The sequence below is a fragment of the Lepisosteus oculatus genome, chromosome 5 (genome assembly GCF_040954835.1).
Source record: "Lepisosteus oculatus isolate fLepOcu1 chromosome 5, fLepOcu1.hap2, whole genome shotgun sequence".
Lineage (NCBI taxonomy): Eukaryota > Metazoa > Chordata > Actinopteri > Semionotiformes > Lepisosteidae > Lepisosteus > Lepisosteus oculatus.
Genome location: NC_090700.1, coordinates 59,963,475 through 59,975,701, shown reverse-complemented (window position 1 = coordinate 59,975,701; position 12,227 = coordinate 59,963,475). Strand labels below are relative to the sequence as shown.

The following is a 12,227-nucleotide window of genomic DNA, read 5'->3' as shown; positions in this document are numbered from 1 at the left end:
TTAATGCATGTAGCCCTGCTGGATTAAAAGAGCTGAGATGACTAGGAATTGTCTGGCATATTTTCAGAATGATGGCAATAATTGTCTTATAACCAACCAAATGTACATCTAAGCAAAGTGGAAAGTTTTTTTTTCCAGTTTTGCAAATTCACATTTAAGTTCTTCAATAACATCAGAAATGCATAGTTTAAAATTGGAATGAGTGAAAAAAAGTAAATCACCCAGATCTGAATGAGTATTAACATTTAGTAGTATATGTTTTTGAACTCTAATATTCCTAAAAAAAATAGTCTAATCTGATTTTATAAAAACATGCTCAATATCAATTTATACTAATTTCACTGATGTTTGCTACACTTTTGAACTATATCATGGCTGCAGATGCAAATGTTTTTACATATTTGTGTTCACTAGTGTATATGTACTGCCATATTTCTATTTTTTTAGAAAGTCACCTTGCAACCATTAGCCTATTCATTGACATCTGGAGCTAACGGGGATACAAATGGCGTTTGTGGCACGAGGGAGTTAATGGAATTTGAGCTCCAGAGCTGCTTTGAAAAATGCTCTTCTACACCGTACAGTTACTAACAACTGACTGGGAGACATGGATAATATGGTGAGCTGTTGCGTAGTGGGCCAATAACCATAAACCTGTACCATACTTAACTGTGTTTTACTAATATAATCTCAGCTGACAATCTCTTCCACATTTAAAAAAGCAAGAGCACTAAGTTAATTGATCAAATCCTTTGACACGGTTGGAAGAGAATCTATTTAGAGCAGAAGGGTGCTGCTGGCCTGCAGGTGCTGCAGGGATCTTATTCACCTCTCGTCTTGCTGTGCAGTTTGAGCAGGCCACAGTTAGGGTTGCAGTAGAAGCTGGCTGCTGGGAGTAACCACCCTGCTCACGTTATAAGCTCTGCCCGGTGCAGATGTTGGTGGCTGCGCTGCCCTGTGTGTCCTTCTGCATGGTCTAGATGCCCAGGGGAAAGTCTACATGCACAGGGTTCAGGGGTTCAGAGATAAATCAAACTAACTCGGCAGGACAGAATTTGGCAAAAGGTACTGTTGCAACGCTCGTGGCATACTGTGTTTGATAGATGTCAGAAGTAGCTGATGAAGGCTTATAGTAAACTTGCTATTACTACATCCACAGTAGTGCTTTAGGGTTGTTTCTTTGAGTAAGTGTGCGCTGGAGTGTCTTCTGTTACATGCAACTGAGTGGAGATTTGCTTAGGGAATGGCTAAGAGTGCCTTTAGGTTTTCAGCCGTCTCATTTTACAGTGTTTGTGTCTGCAGCTTTTGAACAGGATCACTTAATTGTTGTAAAAAAAACAAATGGAACTTTCTAACTTCAGGTTCCAATTTCGACTAAGATTAAGTATTGCTTATTTTGGCAGGAACAGGGAGATTGGGTTAATCGTGATTTCTTATGTTTTAATACATATGTAACACTCCATGCTCATTATCTAACCTCTCTATAAGCCAAGTCCATACGGGGGGTTAGAAACGATTCTGGTCTGTCTAGTATTAAGCGACACTAAGGTTTCCTTGGCTGAAGCAGTCTAGGATCTGTGCCAGTCAGGTAAAATTGAAATTGTGTTAATAGCATAGTTTGTGCACGTGCTAATTCAGATCAAATTTGTGTTCTTTGTATTCCAGCAGATGTTGCATCAGGATAAGGTTCTTATCCAGGGTGCAGCTGGAGAAGACCCTCACTGCTGCTTGGGCTTCAGAACACACTGTGTGATGGTAATTTGCTTTCCTGACCTCAATATCTCCACCTTCAGAATATGTGGATCTTTGATTAATCAATTTGGTTTAAAAGGACAGACAGCGGCACCAAATTATGTAGTTCAGTGGTATAACTGTACTCACAGCAAATAGGTCTGGAAGTGTCATCAAGAAGCAAAACAATATGGTTAGATATTGTATCTGTAGATTTTTACATTTGTTTTTAATCATTGAATTAAATTGGTCATGATTCCTGTGCATTCCTTCAGAAGCAGGTATTCCAGGTTTATTAAATTCCACTGTGTTGCTAGAAATTGTTCCAAAACTCTGAAGAGGGAACTGGGAAATTTAAACTGTGGAGAAAAATAGGAAAGAAAAATAAATTAGGTTCCGCGCATTGATTCCTTCAAGGAAAGACGGTAGGAGGCCTCCTCATCTGGTGCCTATAAAATGGGTGTAGAGTAATCCTAATTTTTGGTTAAATTCAACAGCCCTGATATGTATGGAAACAAATAGAGTGCTAATAACATATTTGTACAGAAAGTGTTATCTGAAGAGGGAAAAGCTTGGCGTAGATGTCTTGCCTTCTCCATCAGTTCTCCCATAATGCTCTCAGGCATACAAAAGCTGTATATGTGCCGAGTGTCTGCCTTTGATTAGGCTCCTGTGTTGGGCTGTTACAATTAATAATACCGACATATAGAATTAATAGCTAATCAGGGCTAACACATCACTGCACTGAAAACTAGTCTGTTGGAAACTGGTGTGAAGACAAAGTCATAGTAGTCGGAGCTCTCCATGAAAAGTCACCTGCACAGATACAGCTGTACTGCCTTTGTTATGCCAGGGAAACGCATCTCTGTTTGTTATGAATGTTGAATATTAGCAACGAAATGCCCAGAGAAAGGCCACTTATTTTAAACACAAGCTGGAAGCATTCTGTAATATAGCCACCTGACCCTGGCCTGACTGAAATTTTATCTTTCAAATCATGATATAATTAAAAGCAATCTAATGTTTTTTTTTTTTAAGGCAATGACATTAGTTTCTTTGCAGGTACTGTAACCTAAACAATAGTTATCATTTCTAAATTGTTTCCCATATGAAAGCAATATCTCATTTTTAAATCAGATATTATATTTAGGATACTATAAGGAAAATCTTAAGGAAATACAGTGTGGCATAGAGGCTAAGCACATATGTCTATGCATGTGTATCAGTTCCATTAAAAATCCTCCAACTCCTACTTAAAAAGGTCATAACAGCTGTGAGTATTGATCTGTACAAAGCAGATTCTGGCAGTGTCTGGTTTATTAAAAGCTGATCTGTATTCTCTACAGAAATGAATTATTGTGCATTTTTTAATGACAGCGATCCATACAGTTTTTCTGAGCCATTGCTGGCACGTCACCAAAAAAAAGTGCACACCCCCCTCAGTCAAAACCCAGCAATGCTAAATGTTAATGTCGGGAACAGTGAAAAAAAAGTCATGCAAAAAAGATTGACTTGTTTTAGAAACCACCTCAAACATATTTTGCCAAAGAGCTGAAAATAATTGTGAAAAACGATACAGCCTTTTCTGCCAAGAGGCTAAACGCGATCATGACTCGTCTTTGCAGAGCCTGGGAAGAGCTGGAGCCAGACTTTAACCAAAAACCCAAACATCACAGGAATTAAATCCGCTTCTCATTTGACGCAGTGATACAGGACGCTGGCGCGTCACCGAGAGGAACGCGCCGCGGAGCGCCGTGCTGCCGAGGATGGCAGGTTACTGAAGAATGGGAAGAGCAGGCTAAACGAAACCCACAGAACGCCTGGGGCCAACATCAGCCCCCCAGACAGGGGTTGAGGAGGCTCGCTTGCAACTCACTCGGGAGCAGCCTAATTTTCCTAGTTACACTGTGTCTCTGACACTCTTCAGCTCATCTCTTGTTACCACTTATTTAGCTACCCAGGGATAAAAGCATTCTAGTGAAATGACAGCATCCAGCTATCTGGTCTAGGCTTTGTGACAAGCATGAGGCAGCATACTGTATAATGAGTGTGGGCAGAAAAAGTGGTATATTTACCATTTTTAAGGTTTGTATGTTCCCCATTGAAAGAAAGTTGTTTAAAAGCTAGCTTTACAGTATTAGAAAGATATATGTACAGTTAGTATGTTATTAGTGGATCTTCAAATTTTCTGACCCTGTGGTTAAGGAACATCACCTTTAAAAGGGGTTATTTCTCTCTCCATGAATGGATTTTTTTTAAATCGTGAATTATGAGTAATAAAGAGAAACCCTTCATTTGCAACAAGCCTGAAAGCAATTTATTACACACTGAGAAAATACAGTGTAGAGGTTTACACTCTACATTTTAGCAATCAATATACTTTAATATTAAAGGCATTTGTTAAGTTCCTTTTCCCTGTAAGAACATATCTAAAAAGCAAAGCATTCTTCCTCAGAAACTCCTCATGAAGTCAAAGCTCTCTCTGTCAAATTAATAAATAGCCTCCTGCACTTCAGGTTACTTTCACCTTTAATGAATTTACTCTTAGACATCAACCTAGTTAATGGCAAATCATGGACATTAAAGAACTCAAGAAATATCTTCATTTCACAAACTCATCTGATGTCACCACTGGAGGCTAGGTACAATAATGAGAAGTGGGGTGCCTTTAGTTTATTCTCCAGCTAGAGTTTCCACCAAACTGCAACACAGAGCTTAGTTTCCTGCACGACTGTGGTCTCCTGCTACAGTGTGGAGAAACCATGAAGCACTGCCTCAGACTTCCTTGTTAACATCCAGGTCACAGAGTTGGATGCACCTGGTTTTCCCTCGCCTGTTTGTTGTTTGCCGGGTGGGAAATAAAGTGATTTATCGGCCGAATGGATACGCCTTCATCTGAGAGACAGCTGAAAAGAGATGGAATTAACCCCACAGAGTGCGCCAGCTAGCACTGCCTGCTCTGTGTTCATAGAGGAAATAGTCTGGCAGCCCGGACTGAAATGAGCTTCAAGAAATATTCTGAGTGCCCGTCAGTATAGTGTTCTTAGAAATAAACAGCTGGAGCATCTACAACAGTTGGAAAACTTTGTTAATTTATCTTTTCACGTGTTTATCTTTGTCTAGGTTATCTAGTTAAACTTTAAGTTATCAGATTGGCACAGACCTAGGAAAGGCAGGACTGAGCTAAATAGTTCTGGCTTAGTCCAAGAGAAGGCTCCATAACGGATTTCCCTCTCTTCTGGTGATGTTAATAACACAGAATATATCAGTCATGTAGAGCTTGCACACGCCGAACTATAAAACCTAAAGATTTTGCATTCAAAAGCCATAATACTTTTTTTTTCTTCTGCAAATATTCTTGACAAATTCCATTGACCAATGGGTGAATATTATTCTAAATGTTTTTCATCAAGTTTTAGATGATCCACAAATATGAGCAGCAATATCAACCAACACAGCTCAAGCCAGCTCTGCCTTGATTCCAAGACTATTCTTACCAGGATTCCTCGAACAGAGGAGGACAAACCCAGGACTGGAGCCACAGATTTCTAGAACCCAGCAGACTGACTGCTGAACCGCCTACACCAGGGCAACATATGCTTGTCAATGGAATAAACACAGAGGTGAAATGGCAAATGATATTTGTAGGTGGATGTGCCTCAGAAAAGTTCTTAATCACCAGTGTGTTCCTTCTTCATATCCTAGTGTTATGGTCTCAGTTGCTGTTTAATCTATAATCACAATTTTCTACTTGTAGTAGAAATCTTGGACAAAAGTAGCATCTGAAAGGCTTCCCAAAAGGTTGTGCATGAATTGTGCTGTTCTGGAAAATGTACTATTACGAGCTGCTAGTTTTACACTAGGCTTTTTAAAGGTTCTTTCCTCTAAATTTTAAAGGGCCTTATTTAGATGGGTGTGTTTCTCGATTGTCTCACAAACGTGGCTTTTTTTTTTGGCCATATTTCCACCCTCCAGTGTTTGTTTATAATGTGTGATTACACCCTTTGCTCATTAGGAATCACGATTTTTCTCCTGCTAACTCAATCTCACTTCCTCAAGAACAAATGTGTTTTTACGTAGGATTTCCTGCTCTCTGCACAGATACGCATGAGTGCCTCACTTAACTCCAGAGAGGGAGTGCTCCTACACAGTCATGCATTTTTCCACAAATACTTCTTTAAAAGAGTCAAAAGAAACTGCAAATGCAGCTGTGGCTCCACATGTGTATGCTTACAAAGATTGTGCACATTAAGCCTGTTGTGGCCATCTTATATACTCAATAGAAAAAACATTCTGTGTCAGTTTAATGCTTAGTTGTGACCCTGAGTAATAATCCTTGTAAACATACAATGAAGTGAAAATGTTCAAATAAATGTGAAAAACAACAGTCTACTAGTAAACGGACTGAGCACAGGATAGTGCTGTTCACAGTCTTTAAGAAGTTTTGCCTCACCACTTCTATCTTCTGTTCTCTGCAGTGGACTGCAGTGTTTTTTTTTTTATGACCAAAAGTAAAGCTGAGTGGTTTAATCTTTGCAATAGCATCTCAGTGGTCGAAATATGATACAGATGAAGGTACAGGAAATGCAGAGATCTAGACCCATGCGGACACAACAGTGTGATGCGCTGCGATTCCCTGCCTCTTCCACGCTTCACACTCTCCCTGGAAAACCCAGGCCCCAGATCCTAAAGGAAAGGCTGTGCCACAAACATAGCAAAGAAGAGCTAGCTAAGCCAAGACATTATTCAACTGCGCAAAAATAATGCATCATAATTCAATTATAGTTTCATTCAGGAATACGAGAGGCACACTTTCTCTCCTAAATGTTCTCAGTTTGCTTTGGCACAAAACGAGGCCTTGAGGAACCCTGTGAAAGCCCCGGAGCTGAAAACACACTTCTTCGTGTGCTGCTCAACACCCTGCCCCTCATAGCGGGGCAACGATTAAGGGTCCGCATGGCACCTCAAGTGTAAGAGACTCTAGCAAACCCTCTGAGTCCAGCAGGGGCCCCCGCTAACGGTCCTCTCTCTCTGCCTTTGTGTCCAAGCCCAGCAGGAACAGCGGTCCGCTCAGTCCTCCCCGACCTGCCTGTGAGCAGCCTTGAGGCTCATGCTGGCGGTCCGGAGAGGCGAGGGCGGGGGACCGGTCACTCCTTGGCCAGCCTCTCGATCAGTCTCCGCCACTCGGCCCGCTTCTGCGTGATGTGGGCGGGGGTGACGAGCTGGGCGAGGGGGGCGGGGGGCCCCCCGGGGCCCGCGCCCTCGCACAGGGCCTCGGCCATGCAGATGACGTACATGCCGCAGTCGTAGCTGTTCTGCTGCGCGGGGGCCGGCTCCTCCGCGAAGGGCACCCCCCCCGCCGACCCCAGGAAGGCCTCCAGCTTGGCGGCGATGCGGCGGGCGTGCAGGGCGTTGCCGCCGCTGTGGGAGTCGTAGTGGGCGAAACGGCCGCGGTCGCGGCGGTACAGCAGCAGGCTCCAGTGGGTGCCGCCGGCCGCCTGGCTGGAGTTGTCGTTGACCGCGAGGAAGACCCAGCGGCGCCGCGGCAGCCCGAGGGGCTCTAGGAACAGCGCCAGCTCCTGCTGGCTGGAGGCGCACTTGATGAACTGCGTGACCTCGGGGCTGATGAAGCAGGCCGCCCCCCGCAGGTCCCGGAAGCGCTCGGTGCCAAAGTACTCGAAGGCGAAGCCGATCACCTGGTCGTTCAGCCAGTGGGGCCCCTCCAGCAGGGCCACGTCTGAGCGTCTCAGCAGGCTATCCTGGTAGCTCAGAACCACCGGATCCATTCTCCAAGGCAGGGAGAGACACTCCACCTAGGAGACCAAGGACGGAGATGACGGCCACTGGACCAAGCATGTGTGGTAAGAAACCAGATCATCAATATCATCAACAGTTAGCAAAATCATCGGATCTGCCGAAGCTGGTTGGTATCAGCTCTCTAGTATGTTTCTATAATAGCTAGTTAATTCGCTCACGTTACATTAAAAAAAGAACAGGAGGATCCGTTAACATAGTTCGCATTATCCATTTAATGTAGTGTTAGTGCTTCTTCTAGTGTGTTCACAATTTGTAGGGCTCCTTTTCCCTTTACAACTCACGAGCGATTAAGACTGAACTGACCTGAGGAACAGAGGGGTCATACAGCATTGTTCTTGAATCAGGCTTAACGGTGGTATAAATTGAAATAGCTGTAGCCATTAGCGATAGCTTTTCTGCTTACTAATGAACCAGACAGAAGGGGATCAGCCTGGAGTAAAAATGTTTGAAAAAAATCCCTAATTATGGGATCTGCCAGCTCTCCCTTCTGAAGTCACTCATTCCCCCCCAAGGGACATGTGCTCCTGCAGTCATCTGGAAGAAAGCAGCCTCTGGCATCTGAAGGAAATGTACATCTGAAGACATGAAAGTGCTCCTGTTTTCTGCTACCATCTTTGTAATTGGGAAGTGTTGGAAATAAACTCCTGGAGCAGTTTTTGAAGAGGTGTGAGTTGAGTGGCATACTAACCATTTATAAGCACATATCCATGAAAGAAAGGGGTTAAACGTCTCATGGGAGCTAAGCCTTCTTTTGTGCTAATGCTCAGTTTAGAGGCCATTGTCTCCGTCAGGACTGCCACATTCAACAGTCTGAAAGTGTGCGTATTCTGATACGTACAGTATATCCTTTGAAGCAGTTTCATCCTTTATCTCGGCGCATAAACTGTGAAAGTATTTACCTCTGTTGCAATAGATTAAGATTAGAATAAACTAGTGGCTGAATATTCTTTGTCACAAGAAACATCATAACAATAATTCCTTAAACTTACTGCTTTTCTGGACACTCCACTCAAAGCTCTTTACAGTAATGGGGATCCCCTCCACCACCACCAGTGTGCAGCTTCACCCGGATGATGCAACTGCAGCTACAGTGCACCAGTACACTCCCCACACACCAGTTATTAGTGGGGAGGAGAACAGAGTGATGAAGCCAATTCATAGATGGGAATTATTAGGAGGCCATGATTGGTAAGGGCCAATGGGAAATTTGGCCAGGACGCCAAACATCCCTACTCTTCTCGAGAAACACCCTGGGATTATTAATGACCATAGAGAGTCAGGACCTCGGTTTTGTCGGTTTTATGTTTATGCCAAAGGATGGCGGCATTTTTTGTACAGTATAGTGTCCCCAAGGTATTTATATTATATGACTGTAATACTCTTATTTTTAACATACTTGTTAACATCATTGTTTCAGTTGGTTTGCAAAAACTGTAGTGAAAAATTTAGCTTTTTAAAATAAATTGCCTTTGTTTTTTATTCTTAATTAACAGGTTAGTTTAAGGAACAGCTAAGCATCTGTAAAATACAGTATCCTAAGTATCAAGAAAATACAAATGATCCGTAAGGGAAACTGTAAATTACAGGGATGCCAATGCACTATGGAAAGTTTCTTGAATTTTTTAATCTACTCTACTAGGAAGCTTCTCAAATATCAATAATGCATGTGTAGCCCCTGGTTAGAAAGCTTGTATGACCTCCTAGGTCACTAATGCAATTCCAGATAAATGGAATACATTTCACCCATACATAGTGCAATTGATCATTGATATAGAGGGGTAATAAAAGATTAAATGTAAAAAAACACTTTTCAAATGACTGGATAAACGGGAAATCATGTAGCATCTGGATACACTTCAGTGCTATGTATACAATGCTCCAGTGTGCACGTTACTGTATTGGAGTACGTCTGGCGAAACGTGCTGTTAAATAAGTCATGGCAAGCCTTGAATAACAGAATTCTGGGATTCATGAACCTAATACACCGAGTTCACACTGTAAATACATGTTTATGCCTCAAAAACGTTTTGAATAGTTAATTTTCTTAACAGAACTTCAATTATGGCTTTATGGTTACAACCAAAAGAGAATTTTGTCTGAAACAAACCGATGCGAGGTCGGCAGGTCTGTTTTTTTTAATCAACGAACAACAGTAATTTTCTACATCGCTTCATATCCTACAGCACATACAGTATATGCTTTCAGAGTAACGGTCTTTTATTTCGAAATGTTTTCATGGCGTATTGTATTTACAGAGAGCCGTACTTCAAAAGAAACACTGCACGAGCTGTTAGCTTTACTTAACGTTACGTTCACAGGGAAAAATGATATATACATGATATATATGATCAAATACAGATTGTAGATTTGTAACACACTGTACTGCATTGCGCACATTATTGATCACTCAGAAACCTCCCTCTTTCTTAACGCCAGGGGTTATTTTTCTGCATTCGGCGTTTTGCTGAACACCCACTCAAAAGATGTATCCTAGCCTTACCTTGGACAACACTCACTCGCTGCTCTGCACGGGATATTTTTTTTAGGTTCCTCGTTCTCTCATTGCAGACCGAAGAAAACCGACGTGTAACGTAAAGCAGTTTTGCAGCTTTCCCGCAAGGCTGACTCGTTGTTCGGGGGGGGGGGGGGTATGATTTCACGACAGAAGTGCGGGGCAGCAGTGGTTCCCAAGCACGAGGGCGCCCCCTTCCGCCTCTTCGGCTTTTCCTTCGGTCTCGGTCCGCGATGCGTCACGCCGAGCCACGGGCGCTCCCTGCGCCCTCCCACGCGAGCTCGCCAGGCACGGCCTTCCGCCACCGCCCCCCCCCCCTCCCCTCCCCGTCCTCGCCTGGAGGAGCCGCGGGGGCGCGCGTCGTGCGCGTGCGCGAGCGCCTGCACTGATTAGCAGGCGGAAAAAAAAAAATCTTGGCAGTCCGAGCCGCGCGCGGGGCGAGCGAGAGAGACGACGAGAGGGGGTCCTGCTTTTTTTTTTTAAAAAAAAACAAATTCTCAGAAGGGAAACATAGCGGGATTAACCGACGCGTTTTTCGCGTCGAAGCTCTGGATTTTACACTCGCGGCAAGCCGCCGAGGAGGATTAATTGAACCCCCGCTCCCTCCCCTCACACGTCTTCTACGGGACCGACCGACGTCGCCGGGGATTTCACATCGGACGTCTCGAGCTCTCGAGCTCCGTCTCCGCGAGCGCACGGGGAGCGCGCGCCAGCCCCCCCGAAGAGGAGCCGCTCGCTCGCTGGCTCGCTGGCGGGCGCGCGCCGGAGTGCATACAGCCCGGAGTGGAGGTAAGACTGGAGACTTTGTATCGGTCGCGTTTTGTCAGCCGCTAACAGCGCGTAACTTCGCGGCAGGCAAACCCCCGCGGCCGGCTCCGGCGCTGCGGCGGACGGTCACGCCAGGCAGGTACCGAAATCCCATTCATCTGGCTGCACGCCTGGGAATGCCCACAGCCCGCTTGCATGTCTCCCAGCGCTGAAACATCCCTTGTCCCAGTGTAAAAACACCGCCGCGTCGCCGTTTCTTTACTAACGGTGCTGATGGGATTGTTGAAAGAAATGCTCGTTAAAAATTTTTCTTTGGGAGTTCTTTTTTTTTTTTTGGAATCGCCGTGCTCGGCTGTTTTGTGAAAGCGCAGCCTGCGGTTTTTGTGTTCTCCTTACTGCTCGTACTACACTATATAGAGGCGAGCCCAGTGGCTCCTGCGCTGTTTCGGGGGGTCCTGGGGTTCTGCAGTCTGCAGCTCGAGTAAGTAATTCAGGCGGACTTTGACTCGGGGTTGGACGGAAAGTCGCAGCAAGGAATGAATGAAACGGTGTTTTTTTTAAAGGCGAGGACGCTAAAATAAAATTCGGCGCCGGGACTTCATGACGCATTCTTTACGCTCCGGTCACCAGTTAACACCATTGCTGGGTTTCAATGGTGAAGAAAATGGAACTGGAGCCCTAGACGTGCACGTTGGTTTAGGGGCATGTAGCTGGTGTCATCATGCCGTCTTTCTCCCTGCGGTTCTGACAAAGAAAAATCTCCCCTGCGACCCTTTTCGCTCACTTGTTGTGTCGAGGGGAAGAGGGGACTCGCGTGTGTGGTGCGAGACCCTGAAGGCGCTCACCTGACAGGTTTTTGGGCGCCAGGCGATCGTGGCGTTGTGTTGACGGAAAGCGGTGTTGTGCTGGGGGGTTTGGTTGTGAAAGTGTGTGCGCTGGGTCGCATCTGCATCGGCGTTCAGAGGCAAGAGGGTCAGTCCGTGCCTCGTGCGTTCGATGTGTAAAATAAGTACCGGACACCCCACAGCCTGATTCCTCGGCAGCTGGGGAGAAAAGGCATTCCGACGACACCTCGAGGGGCTCTGGTTTCAGCTGCAGGTCATTTAAACAGGGGTGGGATCGGGCTCCGTCGAGCTGGTAGCTGGGCGGACGCATCAGGCAGATGACGACGGGGGTAAACACCGTAGGAGCGAATTGCGTTTTATCATGACAGATGGAAGTTTTTGTTTTTTTTTTAACCTACGTAGAGGGCTGTTTCTTTTGTCCCCCTTTCTTATAATACATTTCGCGTTGTGACTGGTCCCTTTGTAGCCTGATCAGTTGTTGTTGATAAGGTGAAATTAGTTTTTTCTCCTCATATATACATATATATGAATACGTTGCATTATGAAATGAGTGA

The 12,227-nt window shown here is 44.7% G+C and overlaps 2 protein-coding genes across 13 annotated transcripts in view; one reads left to right on the top strand and one right to left on the bottom strand.

Moving 5' to 3' along the window:
• Positions 1-4,021: 4,021 nt before the first annotated feature.
• senp8 (SUMO peptidase family member, NEDD8 specific) lies at positions 4,022-12,002 on the bottom strand. Of its 2 annotated transcripts, none has more exons than XM_015343503.2 (2): positions 11,674-12,002; positions 4,022-7,544 (listed from the first exon to the last, which is right to left on the bottom strand). In XM_015343503.2, the coding sequence occupies exon 2, from the start codon at positions 7,515-7,517 to the stop codon at positions 6,879-6,881; it is 639 nt and encodes a 212-aa protein (XP_015198989.2). In that variant the 5' UTR covers positions 7,518-7,544; positions 11,674-12,002; the 3' UTR covers positions 4,022-6,878. The 2 variants fall into 2 exon arrangements, with proteins under 2 accessions (XP_015198989.2, XP_015198990.1); XM_015343504.2 differs by lacking the exon at positions 11,674-12,002 and adding an exon at positions 10,049-10,402.
• Positions 10,476-12,227, top strand: part of myo9aa (myosin IXAa) — a 176,468-nt gene continuing 174,716 nt past the window's right edge. For 10 of the 11 annotated variants that reach the window (XM_015343498.2, XM_015343494.2, XM_015343500.2 and 7 more), the window contains exon 1: positions 10,476-10,849. The gene's annotated coding sequence lies outside the window, so the exon portion shown is untranslated. Of the gene's footprint in view, positions 10,850-10,880; positions 10,968-12,227 lie in introns of those variants that run through there. The other variant, XM_015343491.2, reaches the window with a different exon arrangement.